This window comes from Notothenia coriiceps, unplaced genomic scaffold (genome assembly GCF_000735185.1).
Source record: "Notothenia coriiceps isolate Sejong01 unplaced genomic scaffold, NC01 NC01_scaffold00026421, whole genome shotgun sequence".
In the NCBI taxonomy this organism is placed as follows: Eukaryota; Metazoa; Chordata; class Actinopteri; order Perciformes; family Nototheniidae; genus Notothenia; species Notothenia coriiceps.
Window position 1 is genome coordinate 757,989 of NW_011359122.1, and position 21,042 is coordinate 779,030.

Below are 21,042 nucleotides of genomic sequence, written 5' to 3' on the forward strand. Positions count from 1 at the left end.
GTTTCTCTGAGTTGTTATGCTTTAGTTTACAGGAAGACCTAGAGTGATATAGTAAGTGTTTGCGGTTCTGTTTACATCACTGACAGTATTTTATGGCTTGTAGGGGTTTTTAGACAGAAGAATGTGTAAACAATCAGAGCATGACTTCTTTGGTATCCTCTTTCTCACATTACTGCATGAATGGAGAATGAACTAGGACTACAGTAGTATCCCTCCTGCTGCCTGTCTGCACCAACACACTGTAATAAGTAATGATATGCACACTATTTCAATGAAGACCCAGCATTATAGCTGCAATAATATTGAGAGATGTCCCTGCATTAAGCTAGCAGCTAGTTATTCTATCATTCTCTCTTATTAGCTGATCTGTGCTGAGTTTGCATAGTCCTAATGAGCCTCACATTGAGGGTTATTAGTCTCATAGCAGACGAATAGCCTCTCCTAAAGCCATATACAGCTTTAATGGTCCTCTAATGTGATTTGTCCTCTACCTGCCTGTCTCTCTCAATGTGCCTCTAGACAGTGACAAGGCTGAATTATTTATCTGCAGCAGCTGCTCCTGATATAGACGCATGCTCACACACCTCTGAGCCAAGATGCATTCACTGATGTGGGCTTTCTCAGGCCGCAAAGTCAGACATTTCTGATGAAGGTGTCCAATCATGCAAAGGCGTGTGCAGACTTGTTGAATCCCCCCTGTTGTGCTCCTTGTATCTTGTTTCTTACTCTCTTCCTAAACAACTCTTATTCCAACAATAATCTCCACCATATTAATTGACAATCATTTCATCACACCTGTGCCTGGCTGCAAGGCGTCATATATACCTTTGAACCATTGAAACCAGAGAAGAAATACACTGTGTGTGTGTGTGTGTGTGTGTGTGTGTGTGTGTGTGTGTGTGTGTGTGTGTGTGTGTGTGTTCATATGTGGGTTGCTAGGGAGCCACTAGGGGCTGATGGTGACATTTGATAGATGGTGTGAACTTGGGGGAGAGTTGAGCAGGAGGAGAGGGGGACACACAATCCTCGCTGCATCTGGACAGATAGAGCATGCCTGAAGAAGGGGGGAGTGAGAGAGAGAGAGAAGGGGAGGAGAAAACTGGAAAGCAGACTAAAGGACATGCACTTTAGGGAAGCGTGAGGCAGAGAGAGAGAACATATCGAAGAGGAGAGGAGAGCAGGCTAAACTAAAGGGAAAGGAACTTGTTAGGTGATGTTTCAGTGAAATAACAGAGTAAGGCAGATATTTGGAGGGAAAACAAAGAAATCGTAGCTGGCAATGCATCACTAGGCACAAGTCTTCTAAGTGAGTTACTTTGTATTCAGCATTGACAACCAACAAACCAGGGCGCTGAATGAGTGAGGAAGGTGCACCACACACTCTCATTCTCGCACATGCTGAGGCTCAAACACACACTTCGTCCAGCAGTACACATACAGGAGGAGAAATGCAGCTCCAAGCTTCTACAGATACACAGGAGAAGAAGGTGAGTACCTAAATGCTTGGAGCTTGTTTGCCGTTCTTTTGTTTGTTTTACACCCAAGTGTGTCTTAATCTGGGTACGACTCAAAAGTATGTAGAACCAAGAGCTTCAAAGGCTTTATTTATCTGGCACAGAGCAGACTGTGGAGTGACTGCCAGAGTGGTCCCACCGAGAGTCACAGAACAGTGCATCCTTCGCTGCTGGAATCCAGCCATTCCAAACCTTTTGTCGCAGAGTACTGATCAAACACACTAGAGGAAGAGGGCACAAACTAATCATGAGGGAATGAAAAATAAAGAGTGGAGGGCAGTGAGAGTTGAAGAAAAAGACAGTAACATGCAGAGAATGTCGGTGAGTTTAGGTCCTTGTTGTGGTGAAGTGAAGGGAGATGCTTGGTTGCTCTTTGGGCTGTTTCACCTCAGAATAAACTCTGTATTGACAAAAGGCATTCTGCTGTTAGTCTCTTAAGGCCCTGTGGAACTGTTGATGTGACCGCTGAGTGATAAAGTCAGCGGTTTATGTGGTTTACTCACATCGGCCAGGGCTTTCACCACATTGCAAACTGCTCCATACTGCTCCATGTTTCCAAAACTCACCCAGGCTTCTCTTATGACAACTGTTCACAGTTCACATTTTAGAGAGGAATTAGTCTTAAACTATTAATGCAGGAAACACAGCCAATTGGAATGGCAGTTGTTAGTTTTCTCAAAATTGGTCAAAGCAACTTGAGTGAGTTTTGGACGATCCCTCTTCACTTACTGTAATCACACGGCTCAGCTCCTATTACATGAGGACATGTTTTGGAGAACATGTGGGTAAGAAGCATGTGAACTGCCGTCCAAAAAGGATTGTTGGCAGCTGGGCATTGTTTTTAGCAGCTGAATATACTGAATGGGTTATATTCAACTCACACCCTGAGTACTGATTCATGTGTACAGTTACCTCACACAGCCTGTTCAGCTCTTATTAAACTTGATGATGGGTCACACCATGGACACCCACAGACAGTATTTACCCCACAACCTGTCAGTTAAGTCTGCTTATAATATGGGAGTTGGGGTGAAATTTAGCAGGGGTTTGAAAGAATAGACCAAAAATGTATGTGGATTTCTTTGGTTGTATTTATTCACTTTTGAGGTATTCATGCAGTTCCTCCCCATACTATTTGTCCACCAACGTCATTGCTCAATATCCGCCCCTCCCCTTCTATCCATCTAAATTCACCGCAGCAGTAGAACCTACTTCAGGCTGTTTCTGGGGAGAAAAATAGAGGGAGTCTTGGAACGTGGAGTATGGGAAAGAGAGCCAAATGAGATAAGAATGTGCGATGTGAGGATGTCCGGCCTGGGCCTCTTTTTTTTTTTTTTCTCCCCCTCTTTTTTTCTGGGCTATTTCCCATTTCTCCCTCCTTTTCTCTTTCTATCTGTCCCGATCCATCTTCCTCTCCCACTGTCTCATTCATTGGCTCCCCCAGATGGTGTGTTTTTGTACCGTCCTGTCACCCAGCTAAATGTCTTGGGCCTTCTCCCCATTTCTTTCTTTCTGTTTACCCCGTTTTCTTTAGAGTTGCTCGGTAACATGCAGCATGCAGAAATGTAAATGGTTTGTCTATAAGTTATGAGAAAATGTATGTTAACTGCTCTTTTGTCTCCCTCTCTTGTCACGTCTTGCTATTTTAGATTAGACAATGGCTCTGGTTGCAAGATAGTTTAAGGAAAGTTTTGGTGATAAGCCAAATTAAATCTGGGGACGAGCCATATTGAGTCATTTATAGTCTGTCATGCTCTCAACAAAAACATACAGGCCTGCATCAGACTTGGAGGACTCTCCGGAACATTCCCTCGGTGCCTTATGAATTCAAAAACACATTATCATATATCATATCCTTTTGTCCTTCAGGCCAGGTCTTCTGTTTCTCTTTATTCCTTTCGAGTACCAATGCTCTGCATCATCTTTAACATATGGACTGTTTTAGCTGCAGACATAGTGCCAGACAATAGTCTGTGATGAAATACCACCATAGCTATTGACCCTAGACTAATACTAAGGTCAATTAACAATAATCACTAGATAAATGCAGCTTCAAACACAGATAAATATTGGAATAGAGCCTTTTAAAATGATGCGGGCAGGGTCTTTACTGTCTGGGACAGAATTGAAGTAGGTGGCTTAGCCACTGACACGTTGGAGAGCTCCTAAAGCGAGTCGGTTAAATTTAGACGAGGTGCTTAACACCTTGTATGATGGACGTCCCAGCTGAAACAATTAACACGAGGATAGCATGAAGCTACAACCTGGTCAGGAAAGAAGGTTGAGCGTGGGCAGGATGCAACAGGTGTCTCAGTTGTAGCAACATGCCGTGAACAGCACTATTTGCTCAACAAAACACAAACGCGCTCTTGTCCATGCACTTAATCCACTGCTGTGTGATCAGTTTGAGATTTGGATCCCTCTACTCACCCATCTAATGCAGAGGGCATCACACGTTCACTCCTTATATCACAATGATGGATGGGCCTGTTGACTTGCGGCACATGGACGAGTGCTCCAGTGTTAATAGTCACTGGGTCTGGATTATAACTCACAGATTTTTCTGTCATTTTCTCTACCAGATGGATCCGGTGCAAAAGGCCGTGATCAACCACACCTTTGGAGTTCCACTGGTCAAGACCAAGCGGCCGGTCATCTCATGTAACGTCTGCCAGATCCGCTTCAACTCAGAGGTACAGTACAGAAACATAATAAACCCAACACATGCACAGTATTTCTCCCACTCCACATCTCCATTTCCCATGTGGCATTAGATATGCTGTATCTTGCTGTTTGTACACATTCACTTTTCAACTCATATTTTTGCTTTCGGAATGTGTTGGAGGGCTTTTCTATCTGTTTGCTATCCTGAGAGTGGGTGTTGACAGAGGATGTGGTACATTTGTTTGGGCTATGTTTTGGCAGTTGCGACCCCATTGGAATTTAATTTGTTTCAAGACGGTGTGCAGTTAGTAGAAGCAATAAGCACTGCAGCACAAAGCTGAGGAGGCTGCTGAAGAAGCTGAGAGAGAGGTAGAGGAAGAGGACTTTACCTGCATTTTCAAACAGATTTTCTCTTGCCCATCAAAGCTTGATTAAAATCCTCAACATGTGTTAAGTTAATTTCACACAAGCATGTCATGAAGTGATAATTTCTTTAAAATGAACAGAAATGTTCATGCTTTTGTATAATTCTATCATTTGAACAGCAGTTTAATTCGTCCATATGGTGTAGTTTACATCTCAACTCATAATGGGAGTTTAATGGCACATTATACCCATGGGCAACTTGCACACATGACTGATGACAAATTAAAGAAAACAAACATCATATGGAAGTATTTTACGTGTAGTGACACCAATCCATTCTCAGTCTTTTCTTCCTGCTGTGGATGAATAGGATAGACACATGACAACATCAGTGCCAAATGTCATGTGCGCAGTGTATCATTTGGCTGTGATGCTCCCTATTCAGTGGTGCAGACTGCAGGGCCAGGGCGTACATTCAGCCACAATACACAACATTAAGGAATGGACCGGCGCTATATATACTCCACAGGTCTACAATCATGGTTTCCATGTGGTCATGGAGCTGCAGGCCTGTAATTTTGAGCCTACACTTTGCAGAGTTCCCATCTGTATATCTTCATAGGTAGAGGAGGCAGTCATTCAAAGATGTTTATATGATACAAAATGTTGAGCCCCACAAGGCAAATACTGGCGAATACTACGAGTTAATCTGTGAAGAATTCAAATATTTAAGTTAATGGTTAGATCGTTTTAATGACAGCTTAAAGGAAAATACATGACTTAACCTTGCTAGAGAAGCACCTAATGCATCCAGAGTGTTTTCCATCACATTTAGCCAAATATAACATAAATAATCACTTGTGATGATGATGTATTGAGAGGTTCTGACATTGATTTGCAGAGTGGAACGACAAATCATGTTTAAAGCAGTAGGCTGCACTATTTGTTTTCTGACATATGAGTGATATCTGGCTATAACCTGCCTCGTCATGGACAGATCCCTCCTCCTTACAGTGCCAACACTATGAAAGATTTAGGAAAACTCCACATATGACTGGCTCCTTTTGTATTTTTGTTTTGTTTCTTTCTCTTGTTCATTTAAGAGAGACTTGGCATAAGGTAGCATAAAAGCATAATAAAGATCCATCTTATCTTATCTTATAAAAACATTGTTACAACAATAAACAGACTAAGATCACTTTCACAAGCAAACAATTGCATACCATAGTCATGCAGTAAAAGATGTTAAGCCAGTTGCTGTTGGAGGAAAAAACAGGCATGACTTTCCAAAACTAGAATAATTATTTGGAGACATATGCTTAGGTTTCATGAGCATTCAGTCCCCTCTGAAGCTCTAGTTCTGTTTACTTGTGCACTTCTTTGTAACAATGCTGACACCTACTGCTGCCTTGGCATTCCTTCTGGCTCCTGAATGATAAAGGACATACAGTACACATCTCACAAATGTGAGTCCTTACGATTTTGATAGGCAGGACTACAGCACTTCTCTGCTGTCATTGTTAGTTTTGCTGCCAGTGTTCACAAGAAAAAACAGGCTCTGCAGTATATCAGCAATGTCAAACTTTTGTGTCATTTGTGCTGTCCTACTAACTCGGCTGGAGAGAAATTGTCCTTTATATCGCCATGGAACGACTGTCCACCCACACTGTTCTCTTTTACATAATGTCAAGTCGGGATGAATATTTCATGGTGGAAAATAGTACAGAGGGAAACGCATCGAAGAATCCTGTGCTGCTTCCCCCACCACGTTTATCCAGTCTGTGTCTCTGTTTTGAGAAAAAAAAGATTATTATATTGCCCTTGATGTTGACATTTCTCAGTTTTTATCTGCCATCTGTGAGTTGATTAGGTCAAGGAGATGCGAGGCGGCTTACCATGTAATGTCATGATCAATGTATTTGTCTTCAAAGGATCCAGCTCTGCCTTCTAGCTTGCACCTCGTGCTCCCCTCATTTCACGCATCATTTTGCCATCATTCATGCATCCCCATTTGATCTTTTTCTCTGTTCCTCATTCTTTCTCTGCATGTCTCTCTCTCAGCAACCCCCATCCCCCCTTTATATCTGTCTCCCTCTCTAATATGCTGCATTATTTACAGTGTGGAAATGCCTAAAATTGCCTGCCACTACTTATTATAAGATGCATTCGTCAAGGGCATGGATTAATGTCTGGCTCTGACAGCCCCAATGCATCTTGGGAAAGTCGGAAAGAGGAGACTTAGAGGGAAAGGAATGGACAACATTTATCAAGGTGTGTTTTTGCCCGGCTGTCCTTGCTTCGTGTCGTGGTGCGAGGTGTTAAACGGTGGTTTATGCACAATAACCTTGGTGGCGTGCTGCATTAGTGACATCATAGACTCTGTCGCGCTGCATTGACCAACGTCACAGCTGCTGCAGCAACACTATAGGCTGTACGTCCCTTTTTCTTACTCGCTACTTCCCTGCCCCCGCTACCCTTTTATAACTCTACCCTCTCTATTGTCCCAGTCTATCTGTTATTCACTCCTCACTTTTATCTTCCTCTTCTTTTTTCTTCCTCTTTTGTCTCATCTGGAGCTGCAGCTGGAGCTAGTCTGTGAAATCACTGCTTTTCCCTCAGATTGGTAGTCATGCTGGAAGACACTAGTTCAGTTTGAACCCTTTGCATAATGAAAAAGAGGTTGATGCGTATTTCAGCTTTTCCTCTCTCTAAGATTTTTCTCTCTTATATTATTCCCCTCTTCATTCTCAGCTCGTTACATCACCCTCCTGGTCTTTTCCTTGTCTTTTTTTAAATTCCTGGCTACACACTTTACCTCCTTCACATTTTCTTCATTCCCTTTCACTTCTTTCCATCCAGGACCTCACACTGATACTCAGCTGCCTGGCAATTGATCCCCTTGACTTGGTTGGAAAGGTTAAGAGAGCCTCTGTGGCAGGTTTTCCAGAAACCATCTTACACCCATCTATCTCCACTTGTTTCTTTTTTCCATCTGAGAAATCACTTCTCTTTTAGAAGCCCTCCCGACACACCCCCTTCTTCCACCCACAGCCCCCTCCACCTTGATCTGCAGGCTTTGCTTAAGCAGCTACTTAAGACCCCTTTGATAGGGTCAGTTACAGAGGGTCTGCTATATCTAGAGCCCAGTTTGTTATCAAGATTTACAAGAAACTTGTTATCTTCTAAATCACTTCAGTCCCTGCCCCAGGTTTACCGTGCCAGATCACGTCCTGGATGCCATCACAAACACACACATACAAAAAGCACACATGACTGGGCTCAGGGACGTTACTCATCACCGACTGCCCTCTGCCAGACTATCCCTACGTCTGAGCCTGTGGTCAGTGTGATGTCTGAAATTCTCCAAGCCTTTCAGCACCTGTTAGCCGCCAGGCGATTTGAAAAACATGACTCTCCCTGGCAACTAACTGTAATCCAGCAAATGAATAATCATCTTCAACATTGGTCCCTCGATAGAAAAAATATTTGGCTAGGACAGACTGGCATGACACTTCTGCTTAGACAACATACTTCAAACAGCAGGGAACTAACTGATATAAAGTGTCCCTATTAGCAAGAGCCTATTTGTGCTTCTAACAGACCGACACTTGAGCCATGATAAAGGGAAGATAAAGAATGGGCGAACAGATGGAAACTATGGTTACATGAATACTCCTTGTGTGTGTTTCTGTGTATGTATGTGTTTTTTTCAACGGTCAACGGTGAAGCTTAACTAACTGGCAACAGATTAGTATAGCAACCCTGAATCTCATCCGCAATGTTGCCCCAGACTCACATACCTCTGTGCAGACACACAAACATACACGGAGTACAAACAGACTCCCCTGTTGTCTCTCTCATGATGAATAGACTTGCCTCTGTTGTTTACTCTGTGAACAAACACATTAGCTAGTAGCTAGCCTTTCACTAGGAGATTAGCCGCACTAGCTAAGCCTTCTGTAATATATCTCTGCCCATTGTTTTCAGTGCTGGAATGCAGAAAGATCTCCAGTCCCTGGAAACCTCCAGACTCAGGGTCCGGTTCCACATTTTATCTTTCTATGAGATATTTCAGACAGGGTCTTTGCATGCATAGTCTGTATGTATAGGTCTGGGATTGCATTTGAGCCTGACCCTGTTAGGCAGCAGCTGAAGGCCATATTCATGTCTGCCTCCGAGGCTCTCAGTGATAATGTCTACTTCTATAAAATCAAATCAAATCAGGTTTTTATTTATATAGCACATTTTAAAACGATTTTTGGTCGAGCCAAAGTGCTGTACATGCAAATAATAAATAACACATTACTACAATCGCAAACAGAAGACAATAAATTACAACAGCAAATATAAAAATCAAACACAGGGAAATGTCATGGGTCGTGCTCCGCTCTGACTAGAATATTAACATGTGTGTATTGAGGGAGGAGGGTATTGTCAGCTAGTGACTTATTGGCCCTCCAGGCAGATAGTGTGGCATCCCACTGACCCCCAGTTGAACTTCCCTTGGCATGTCTATCAGCATGGTTGTAGTAATGAAAGCTGGAGCCAAGTTTGTATTTAGAGAATTAGACTGCAGAGAACGTATGTCAAGACTTTGAGCTTCATGATAATGTATTGTTAATTTGAAAACTGGACAATAGGATGACGAACGGGACAAGGGGGGCAGACAGGTCAATGTCTCAAATGTCTCCCTCTCTGCATCATTGCACCTTTTTGTTCCAAAGCTTGTTATATATTTATCCAGTGTAAATCTTCCTGCTTTTTATGGCTCCAGTCCCAAGAGTACATTGAATAATATGCTATCATAATGACACGCATGCATGTGTGTGTGTGCTGGTGTCACAGTGACTCTAATCCAGCCTGCAATGTTTATTCACCTGTTGGCATTGTTGTTCACTCACACCATAACATGTATATTTCCATGTTCCCCTATAGAGCCAGGCAGAAGCCCATTACAAAGGAAACCGGCATGCCAGGAGAGTCAAAGGCATCGAGACCTCTAAAAGTCGCCCTCAGGAGGGGGACAAGCCTCACACTGTGCCCCCCACCTCCTCCCCTTCTCCACCCGGCGCCCTTGGCCCCGCAACAGACAACGAACCCAGCAAAGCGGGTGAGATATATTAGAAAATATAAAACATGGTATGATTTATTAAAACAGTAGAATAGAAACAGAAAACCTTTCAGAATATGTGTAGGATGTTTAAAGGCTTATCGTTTTGCTGAAAATTGAAGTGGAAAATAGGCAAGAATAACAAAGGCATCTAATCACAGTGGCTTTACAGTTTGTTGTTCTGAGCATCTCGCCTCTCTGTGTGGTCCGACAGGGTTGCAGCAGAGCTTATGGCCAACGGTTACAGTCACACAAAACTATTTGCACTTTAAAAGGGCTCACATATTCACTCACATTCTTTCATCAAACCAAACCTTTAGGTGCCAGGACTTTTTATGCTTGATTATCTGCTTCATGTCGACATAACTATTTGTAACAACAGATTAAGTGTATTTGAATTGAAAATAAGAATAGATGGACCTTTTTATTTTTCCCTGTGGGGAAATTCAGGAGAAAGAAATGCGTTCCTTTCTTTAACCCTGGACACATTGAAGTACATTTAAAAAACAACTTTAAAGCGTTGGGTCACTATGGATAAACTACAGTTTGATAGTCATGGTGTATTTTATTAGAACAGTTTATGATCAGATACCCGAAGGGGAATTCATACAATTTTTTTTATCTAAAAACAAGTTTGTCAATCCTAAAACAAAATATAAATGTATTCTGACTAATTTAGTTGAATATAATCAGTATATGCTGGTAAAAGAAGCAACATACTTACAGCTGTTAGTGTTAGCTACTTGGCCAAATATTATATAGTATATGTATCTTAAGTAAATGTATACTGTCACCAGTGATACTGTTGCATTATTCATACAGCTCATAGGCCTTTTTGGCTAAGGGTTTCAACGTTAAATGATCGAATCTGTTGGACAGCTGAGTAGCACAGAGAGGAGTAGACCAACCATACCAGATGTCAGGTGTCCCGTTTTCTGAATGACAGGTTGATCAAAGTAAAAGCATCATTATTGTACCACAGTCTATTCTCATATTAGTCCAGTCCAACCACAGCAATGCTTTGTCTGCTGAGCTATGTTAAACTGGTTTAGTGTCCTTCTATTTAGGCGGTGAGCAGGTGAGTTAGCATAAACATGGTCTTAAACATGGTGGTTCAAGAATCCCCCCTGCGGTGTGCATATTTGTGTGTGTGTGTGTGTTTGCACACTTCTTAGTGAGTGATTGAAGTGCAATACCATTTGCCACAGAGTCAAAATAGACCATGTTGCCTGAGCCCAGTGTGGTGGTAATGAGTGCAAAGACTTATTGAGAAAAATAAAGATGACACCAATCTAATCCAGCATCTAAAAGCACAAAGACAGCAGATGATCTGAATTTAATGAAGAGTAATTCACTGTTGAACAATTAATGTATTGGTAAGTAAGGACGTGGGGTAATGCTCTCTTTCTTTAGCAGTATCTCTTTAGCACTGTCTATGTTGTCTCAGTGTTACTTTCTCTCTCCCTGTCTTGCTCATCTTCCTATTTTGAGCTATAATTCAGACGGAGAGTGCTGTGTGCCTTTGCCCTTGTCCTTTTTCCACACAGATTTTGTTTCCATTCCCTCAGTGTCACCACTCTGTCCTTGGATCAAACACTAGGCATTGAATAGACCGGCCATGTTTTGGTGACATTTACAGAGGTCTCTGTAGCTGACTGTTTACCAGACATTTGCACTAGTATTCACAGGAGGGAATAGAGCAAACACATTAAATGAAAAGAGGAAACACAGGTCCAGTAAAGGCCAAAATGCAACATCCTACCAGAGCAAAGACCTTAGCATTTACCTGAGACTTTTTCTATGCACAAAAATAACACACAATTTATAGTATTTGATCCCAGAATAGTAGGAGGGCCAGTCCTTTTCACTCTCTTTCCCTCAAGGGGGGGATCTGAGATCAGCTCCAGGCCTGTCGCCATTAGTAAGACTTCCCGTGGCGAACTCGAAAGATTGAGGAGCCAAAACAAGCCTGCCATGACCGATATCTGAAAGTAGCTACATGTGAAAGAATGCCTTTTTCCATCCAAGCCTCTTTCTCGTGACCCTAGAACTCTGTCACTTCATGGTCTTTCGCATGCACGGTTGCTTGTGAGCTTGTGAATGTGTGTGTTTATGCATGTGCTCAGTGTGATCCTGTCCCTCTGCTTCATGGTAGGGGGACAGAACTCAGGCAGCTGTGTGTGTCTTCAACTGGGCAAGCGGGAGAAGGGGCACTGTTTTAGCCTGAGAACATCAACATTGGTCACTCTGGGGCATTTACTCTGAAACGGACAAAGACAAATACAATGCATGCACACATACACAAACAATATTGTCAGACCAGTGCAAGCACACAGATGGAAGAAAGAGGAGAATATTTCCCAAAGTGCAAATCTCCTAAAACACAGAGCAGTTGTTGTTGTGGATTTTTTCATGACTGATCTCTTTGCAAAGGATTTTCTGAAATATTTCCTTTGAGACATTCAAATATGATACAGTGTAGTTGTACAGACTAGCTTTGGTCTGATAACCTTACGCTGCATCACTTCTTATTACCATATCAAATGCATCCAGCAGTGATGACAGTATATCAGGACTTATTGTGACCTTGCTGATGGCTGAAACAGTGAAAGGTCAGTCATGTCAGTGCTGATGTTTCTTTAACCTCATGGCTATCAAAACAGGCCTCGAGTTTTATAGCACTCATATAGTTTGCTGTCATAGTTGCCCCTACAGAGGAGGCCCTTGCCTTTGGGGGATTTGGTCCGGTGAGCCGAGGGGTTTGGCTGAATGACGGAGAGACAGCTGTTTACTTGTAGAGAAACTCTGCTCTTCCCTCCCCCTTTTCCTTCCTCGCCATCCCTCTGCTGTCTGACACTCCTACTTTAATGAAGGGCCATGTTAAAACCACCCTGACATTATAGCACTCTTTAGTCCACACAAACACTCACAGGCGCACACACACAAGTTCAATTAAACAGATGACTTTCATGTGAAGGATAGGGTTGCATGGCTATGAGGTTACTTTACTATTAAGTTACACAGAGCTGATGTGCTTTTCATGCTCCGTCTATATTTGTTGTTAGTCTTGGAGTTTTCAGGGAATTCAGCAGTTTTAGTTTTCTTCTAAAGTAAGCTATTTGATTAAATCAACCTGAATAGTCAACATAAGTATCTTTTACACATTACTTCATGCTGTGTGTGTGTGTGTGTGTGTGTGTGTGTGTGTGTGTGTGTGTGTGTGTGTGTGTGTGTGTGTGTGTGTGTGTGTGTGTGTGTGTGTGTGTGTGTGCGCGTGCGCGCGCGTGTGTGTGTGTGTGTGTGTGTGTGTGTGTGTGTGTGTGTGTGTGTGTGTTGTGTGTGTGTGTGTGTGTGTGTGTGTGTGTGTGTGTGCGTGCGTGCGTGCGTGCGTGCGTGCGTGCGTGCGTGCGTGCGTGCGTGCGTGCGTGCGTGCGTGCGCGCGCGTGCGTGTGTGTGTGTGTGCGTTTAACTGAGCATGCGTGTGTGTGACTCAGAGTTCGGAAGAAGGCCAGACTCTGGAAAAAGGCACCAAACTGCATTATAAATGAGGATCGGCTCACGTTGGGGCAGCATTAGGTTACTTACATCTTAAATCATTAAGGATAGGCACTAGTGGCAGACGTCATACTGCTTAAGTAGCCCTGAATCCTGATAGCTCTTTCTCTCACAAATACACACAAAAACAATTCCACACAACAAACAGACACACATAGAAACATGGACCTACTTACAAGTTATCATAACCAGAAAGTCAATTGGCCAGTTCTGCTATAAAAGTATCTCACACGAATGCAAGTCTCTGTAATCTGTTTACTGGGTTTAAATTGCACATCTTTCATTCCTCGTGTGAAATAAAGAAAGCATATCTAACTCTGAACAACCTTCCCCCTGCACCCAGGATTGATAATAGCAATAACCATGTTCTTCTGCTTTCAACATTACAATTTATATAACAACAAAAAGCACACTTGTTTCTGGTTTCGGATGCTAGGAGATCTCTTACATTCTTTGTTGCAACAAATTGCTTTTAGGCACTGTTTTATAATATATCTTATGCCCTACAATCAGATATTTACTTACATTTTCAAGAAGCTATCACAAAGTAGACAATGCTTAACACTTAAAGGCAGATCAAACTATGTTTAAACTTGTACAATTTGAACTGCTCTCAGTGATTTGTGGAGAACCTGACACCTTCTCCCTGTATTTTCATATGTTGTTGTGTTTGGGGAAGTTCCTTGGCGTCAACATATAAACACGTAGTAAACCAATGCCAGATCGTAAGCACTCATCAAAGAGGATACTACAAAGATGCGTGGCACAGCGATGAATAAATGTAAATAAAGTGAAGCGAAACAGCAAGCAGACAAAGCTTGTTCCAAATCGATAGGGGGTTGACTTTCACCTTCTGGCGAGCACATATCTCTATCTATGGTCATGGGGCGTGCACTTCTTGTGTTGTTGAGCCGCAGAGGAGGGGCCAACTTTGAATATTGTGTTAACAAACAGCAACTGAAAGATCCTACTCATTCTGCCTTTAAGGAATCAAGATGATTTTTGACTTGTGCTGCAAACAAAGGAGGTGGTTTTGGTCTGAATTTGAATTAGTCTCTATTAAATCCCATGGATCTATCAACATAACCTCTCCCCATAGACTGCATACTATACATAGCTTTAATTTCCTGAGGTGGATTAAGGCAATGCAGACACACCAGGCTATAGGGAAGAGCATCTGGACTGAGTTATCTCCCTCTGCTGACCTCTCCCAATGAATAATGCCTTCCTCTGTTTGGATATGAGGCCAGCTTTCAGGGAAGGTCAGTTAACTTCCTTATCAATGTTTGATTAGGCTTACAGTATATCCTCATTTTCTGGGGATTCAAATAACTCTGACAGTTGGATTCTCAGGGCAAGAAAAACATAGCAATTTATCCCCGCCACTTGGAGAGAATAGCAAATCTAGAATGAGTCTTACACGCATTTCATTTTAGTCAGTAAATAAGACAAAGGGAAACACTTTGCTGCTCAGCGAGATTGTAATTTCCGGTTGCTGACATAGACACTGAATTACTGCGGCTATGGAGGCCCCGCAGGGTTAGCCTCAAGCTGAACTGGGTCTGAGGGGGGTTGAGTGCAAAAGGCATTCACTGTGGTATGAGGTGAAGCAGGGCATGGATGTGATGGTTTGGTACGGCAGACCTCCAGGCCATCATGGATCACGAAATCCATAATTACTATTTGGCCTACCACCTCTACTCCTCCACACTTGATTTTAACTCAAGCCACATGTTGCGGACCTCGCGGATTAGGGGTTTGGCATTGCAATGAAGCCATGTGCATGAGTACGTCTCTGTGTGTGGGCAACATTTTAAAACAATACTAGAAAAAACAAAACTACTTCTCGATCATTCCGCCTTCCTGTAGGTTTAAACTCTATACTCAACCTAACCAGCTCAGGCAGTGATGTGGCAACTTAAGCATGTTGGGAGTCAAAAACCTCTCCATAAAGCACTTACCCTTACACTGGACTTGATGTAGACCTGGTTTATGGACTCCTAAATGCCATATTGAGTCAGTGTAAGGTCTTTTCCCTTTTTAACAAAAAATAGATTCAACAAATACAGCCATAGAGCATACAGCATATTTGCAGCTGGAAACTTCCAGAATATGGAAAGAAAGATAATTTATATCTTGGATAGCAATGGAATGGAAAGCACTCACAAATATATCTTATTCCGAAATGCATTGGAGTAGCCAGAGATACATTAGAGAAATGACCACATTGTCACCATAGCTTAACATAATCACAACCCCTGTTGACTGCCATTTGCCAAAATGACCAATCTTATGGAAATCCTTAAAATGGAATTGAGCAGTTAAAGTCAATATTTGTTTTCTCCCAAAAAATACTCCATGTGACCCCTTTAATACCATAATCCAGGGGGCTTTCCCTTGCCTAACCTCTGCACTGCATCCTGTGGAGAAGGGTCCTCTGATGGGGGGAGTTCTGGTGGGTCTTTTTTCAGCCAACACCCATTGCTTAGTGAATACCAAAGGCATTGCGTAGGGGAGTGGCTGACCAGAAACATATGTCTGGGAATATATGTATAAACATGTTGAAACAAGACAAAGTGAACCTCGTGCAATCAAACGCATGCAACAATAAGACAAAAAACTACAGAGGTGAAAGTGAGCAGAGAGCGAAAGGAGATCTCACTCAATGGAATATTCTTTGGACTTCATGGTTTGCACTGTGACAAAGCAAGTGCCATTTCCTCTTCAAACGAGCCAAAAACAACAGGTGTGTTGGAAAGAGTCAGAACATGCACAGGCTGTGGTATCTGCTTCCGATTCCTCTCCTCGGAAACATTTCAATAAGACGAGACCACATCAGTGAAAGAGTGGCTTGAAAACTTCAAAAACCCTTCAAACATATTAAACACGTGGCCATGCGTTGACACATATGGGTATACAGTACATTTTCCTCCTCTGATCCACTTCACATAACTTAAATTAAAAGGAACTCTTTTTAACCAATTATAGCCAATAAAGGAAATCAAAATCCCTTCCGTCTGCAAGCGCTTTATGTTGGTTTGTCTGATCTACGCAGCAGATTTAACTGGGAGTGGTAAGTCATGTGGTTAAGCAAGGCATAGAGTTTATTTCAGGGGGACTGTGCTTCATGGCTGAGTTTAAGGACAATGAAGTCAATAGTAAAACACTTTATTATTTGAGTTATGTACTTTTAGCCCACAAAATCTGTTCTTAGATTTTTCTCTGCACTGCATCTGACTTTAATTATATTTCTCCTTTGTTTTTCTAGATGAAACACGACCTCTGTCACAATTAACCGTGGCCCTGCTGGCCCCGGGGCCCCTTACCCCTCTTATCGACCCGCCTGCCATACCCATGGACTGCTCCATGCCCTCGGTGTGCCCCCTCCTGCCCACCCCCACTCCTCCTCTGATCCCATCGTCCTCATCCTCCCCCGGCTGCGGCACGGGCAGCCCCAGCTCAGAGCAGCCTGGATCTGGACCCCCTGTTTCAGGAGCCGTCGGCAACACGGCCCCCAGCCCGTCCAATCCAGAGACAGAGGAGGACAAGGCCAAGAAGCTGCTGTACTGCTCACTGTGCAAGGTGGCTGTCAACTCCCTGTCACAGCTGGAGGCCCACAACAAAGGTGGGTTATTATATGAGCTCTGATACATTGAAATACTGCTTCTGCTCTGTCCAGAAACACGCTGGCAATCAAAGCATGGAGAATAAACTGTGGTGATCTTGGAGCTTCTGGGATTAAATGTGAGTTTCTGGAGTGGGAACTTTCTCCCCTCTATCTTTTCAGACATGTTTGGTTATTCTCTGTTTACTCAAACCACACTGCTGCTGTTGTTGGAGAAAAAATGTGTTACATCCTGTGTCCTAGGAATTTTGCCAAGAAAGACAAATGTAGCAACTTCTAAATATCATGAATTTCTCAAACAGGTTAAAATAAATACTTTAAAAGTATGAAAAATGTGAAATGGTTGTAAATACAATACACTTGTAGATAATGTCAATACAACAAGACATTATAGGCTCAGAGAAAACAAAACGTGTCTATTTCTGACAGGAAATTAATTGAAAACACTGGTTTACTATTAAAGTGCTTTCACATTCTCTCGTAAATATTTACATATAAATGAATAAGTCAGTTGTAATTTAAAATAACACATATTGTCATTATTTCGCTTACTTTTGGTTTCTCAAAGTTGTAGAAAGATAGACAAATATACAATGAGATATCTGGCTGCCCTGACTGTAGGTTCCATCACAGTTAATGACCTGCCAGCAGAGGGTATGAGAATAACAGTGATCAGCAGATAACTGATCTGTTTGACACTGACGGGCTCGACCTACCGTATGTAATCGAGCACTGTTCTACTGAAGCTCTGTCAAGGTGCCTCACCTGTGTGTGTGTGTGTGTGTGTGTGTGTGTGTGTGTGTGTGTGTGTGTGTGTGTGTGTGTGTGTGTGTGTGTGTGTGTGTGTGTGTGTGTGTGTGTGTGTGTGTGTGTACTCTCTCCATGCAGCACCCTGCTAACACACCCCACCTACTTCACCCACGCATTTATAAAAAAAAAAAAATCCCCCACTCAAACATTCATGATTTGTCTTTGCACCACGCAGCATAACAAATGTTCCCCATAGCCTGAAGCTTTCCACTTGAGATAGTTTCAGAGGAGGATGGTTTATACGGGTAACCACTGCATGAGGAAATAAGAGAAAAATATGTTATGTGGCTGAGCTCCCTACAATACCAGCTTTAACATTCTGTCAGACAGCTTTCACACATGACAACACTGTCTTTTTCTTACCCCTGAGGTGCCCGCTGCTGCCTTCTTTAATCCTTTATGCACTACCAACTTGGCTCTCTGTGTGACCTTGTGTCCCTGTGAGGACAGTTTGTATCTGCGGACCTCCGCTCTTTATTATTTATACACTCTCCTACACATTAGAAAAACTACTGAGACACATCAGACAATGAAGGACTGGCCAAGTATGTAACTGTATCCATTTGCATTGAGTAATGTTCGGTGCAAAGAGCTCAGCCAGACATAAAGCGGCCAACAAATACCTCTTAAGGTTTAATAAAGTATAAATCAATAAAAGTGCAATCACTGCCACCATTATTGTTAGATTAATCTCAGGAAGGCTTTTGGAATGTATGCTTTATCGTGCGCTAATTGATTGTATATCAATCTAACACCTTCACAACAATACATTTGTGTTGCATCTGCCTACTAGCATGTTTACAAAGTACACGCACATGTCAGTATCAAAAGAGATCTCACACAAAACAGTACAGTGGATTACAGCTAATAAACAAGCCCCTGAGTCACAGCCTGTTGTCAGCTGGCTCCAAAGTGCAACCCCTGAATGGCAAAGACTTGAAACAGCTACAAGTCTGCAAGTCTATGTAGGAAACAATCTGGAAACAATCACCTTCACTCGTGTTCAAAATCAGAACTGTGTTAGCAGCGATAAAAACTGAAAGCATATGTCATGCAGACATGAGCAGCGTGCATGGCACTGAATTAGAAAGCAGAAAAGACTAAACAAGAGAAAGAATGATGTGTGTGTAATGTTATTTCAGCAGTCAACCTATTTCTGTGTTTTCAAATGTGCCTTGTGTGCTTGTGTGTAGGTCTACACTAAGAGTCAACTTTACAAAGCCAACAAATCCACTGGGCCATCCATTGTCATACCAAAATAGAACAAAGGCAAAAACAGACAACCCAAGAGCACATTTCTGGCCCCCGAACGAAATCTGTCATCCCGGCCCCTTCCTCCTCAGTGCAGCCCACAGACTCCATGTTCCCCACCCGAACCATTTCTCTCTCTTCTGTGACCTTAACTGTGTTCAAAGGGATTTTAGAAATTCAGTCAAAGTCAGAGCTGAAGACAGTGAGATGGTTTACTCTGTGGGTAGAGAGGCTCAGGGGTCGATGGGGGAGCATGACTAAATGTTTCAGCCATGGATAAAATAAAATGTGTGATTATTTAATGAGAGGGTATTCTGGCACACTCTTTGGTGCACTGCAGACCATTTTTAAGAGAAAGCCATGTGTCACAGCACATCTCTCTGTGTCGTCTCCTTTGAAAATGCGGCCCCCTGGGATGGGATTTGTTCAAATTAAGAAAACAATGCACATGGAAATACTTCATTTATATGCATGAAACATGAACCCCCACAGTTTAGAATCTCTTGTAAAGAACATTTTAGCAGGTGGAACTATTTTATGACAACATCTGAGTGAATATCTTCTTTGAATTGCTGAGTACGTTTTTATTCTGGCAGGAGTCTTGATTGGAATAATAGCAGGGTGACCATTAATAGGTCTGAGTTTACACGTAACCATATATTTCTTGCCAAGAAACACATCTGTTGTGTTTTGGATGTAATAGTTTTAAACAAACCCTTCTGTATTGACTCGAGGCCCTATTTTGATTACTCTGTAGAATTAATCTTATATGAACTCTATTTCCTTGTTTTCCCGTTCGTATTACAAAAAGCAATGCTTTTATATGGCTTGTTGAAATTATGCTATGCCATTACATAAATATTAAGTGAAAGAGTAAAAAGTACAGGTGTCATGCTCAGCCCTAAACATTCCACAGACAAACCTGCTTCCTATTATAACTTGGTCTTAAATTTCCCATTTTGACATTTACAGTTGACATTATCGAATTTGACAGAAAGGGTTCAGTAGTACAGCGCTGTCAATGATGTTGGTACATGTGGTAATATACGTTACTGTAGTGCACACCGTTTGTAGTATCTTACCCACTCCACTGAATCAAAAAACACTTATTGTAGCATTAATGTATCATTAGAGGCCTTTGTGTTGGTCTTCCAGCAGCCCTCTTGTGGTAGAAACGCACCACTACAACTTTATACAGAGACACACTGTACTTTATGTTGAGCATATGACATTTATTATAGAAACAGACCAGAGGTACATTTTCTTTTCTTTCATGCCCTGATATTTGTCTCTGTCACTATTTCGGCATCACTGTAATGAGTTACAGAGAAATGCTGTCCAGACTCATTTTACTTCAGACAGGTTGAAGCGGCATAACACATATGTTATAAATAGTGATGCATCTCCACTGCATTATTTCATTTTATTCCATTAGCTTCTAAATATGTAATTTCATCTTGGTTGATGACATTGCTGTTGTGTCTGCCTGCAGGTACCAAACACAAAACTATCCTGGAGGCACGGAGCGGGTTGGGCCCCATCAAGGCGTATCCTCGTCTGGGCCCCAAGCCCATTGGAGAGCAGGCGGGGGGGCCGGTGGACCCCAACACTCAGGAACGAACCTTCCACTGTGAGATCTGCAATGTGCGGGTCAACTCTGAACTGCAACTCAAACAGGTAGGAGGGAGAAAGTGTGCATGTATTTATGAATGATTTGGATTTGTTATTTATGTTTAAAGTACATTACATACAATATAACTTGAGATGAGTTAATGCCTAGTGTTTTGTGATAACCAACATTATTTAATAATGGAAGAAATACCCTTTTCTTTTGAGCACATTGTAAAGTCTTCATTATCAAAAAGAGGTCAAGAGTCTAAGATATATGGTGTTTTGTCATTTTTTGACCCTTTAACATGTCAAATGTTTCCCTTTGTTTTTCACAATTGATAATAAGTTGTGTTCCCTCCTTGCAGCACATATCAAGTCGAAGGCACCGGGACGGCATGGCAGGCAAGCCTAATCCCCTCCTCAGCCGACATAAGAAGCACAGGATAGCTGATCTGACGGTAACTTTTCAAGTTTTACTATTGAATTCTGACCTCTCCTGTGACACAGATCAGATAGAGAACGATAATGGATAACAT

General features: G+C 42.2%; 1 protein-coding gene and 1 long non-coding RNA gene across 3 annotated transcripts in view; one reads left to right on the forward strand and one right to left on the reverse strand.

The window, feature by feature from the left end:
- The window catches only part of znf385a (zinc finger protein 385A), a 53,958-nt gene that overhangs the window by 29,250 nt on the left and 3,666 nt on the right, over positions 1 to 21,042 (forward strand). The window contains exons 1-6 of one of the 2 annotated variants that reach the window (XM_010784425.1): positions 1,020 to 1,487; positions 4,097 to 4,207; positions 9,480 to 9,654; positions 16,478 to 16,834; positions 20,388 to 20,572; positions 20,872 to 20,964. In XM_010784425.1, the coding sequence (XP_010782727.1) occupies positions 1,356 to 1,487; positions 4,097 to 4,207; positions 9,480 to 9,654; positions 16,478 to 16,834; positions 20,388 to 20,572; positions 20,872 to 20,964 (1,053 nt within the window). In that variant the 5' untranslated portion in view covers positions 1,020 to 1,355. Of the gene's footprint in view, positions 1 to 1,019; positions 1,488 to 4,096; positions 4,208 to 9,479; positions 9,655 to 16,477; positions 16,835 to 20,387; positions 20,573 to 20,871; positions 20,965 to 21,042 lie in introns of those variants that run through there. The other variant, XM_010784424.1, reaches the window with a different exon arrangement.
- On the reverse strand, positions 5,409 to 6,626 carry LOC104956864 (uncharacterized). Its single transcript, XR_799607.1, has 2 exons — positions 6,440 to 6,626; positions 5,409 to 6,331 (listed from the first exon to the last, which is right to left on the reverse strand). It is a non-coding gene; the product is annotated as an uncharacterized lncRNA (long non-coding RNA).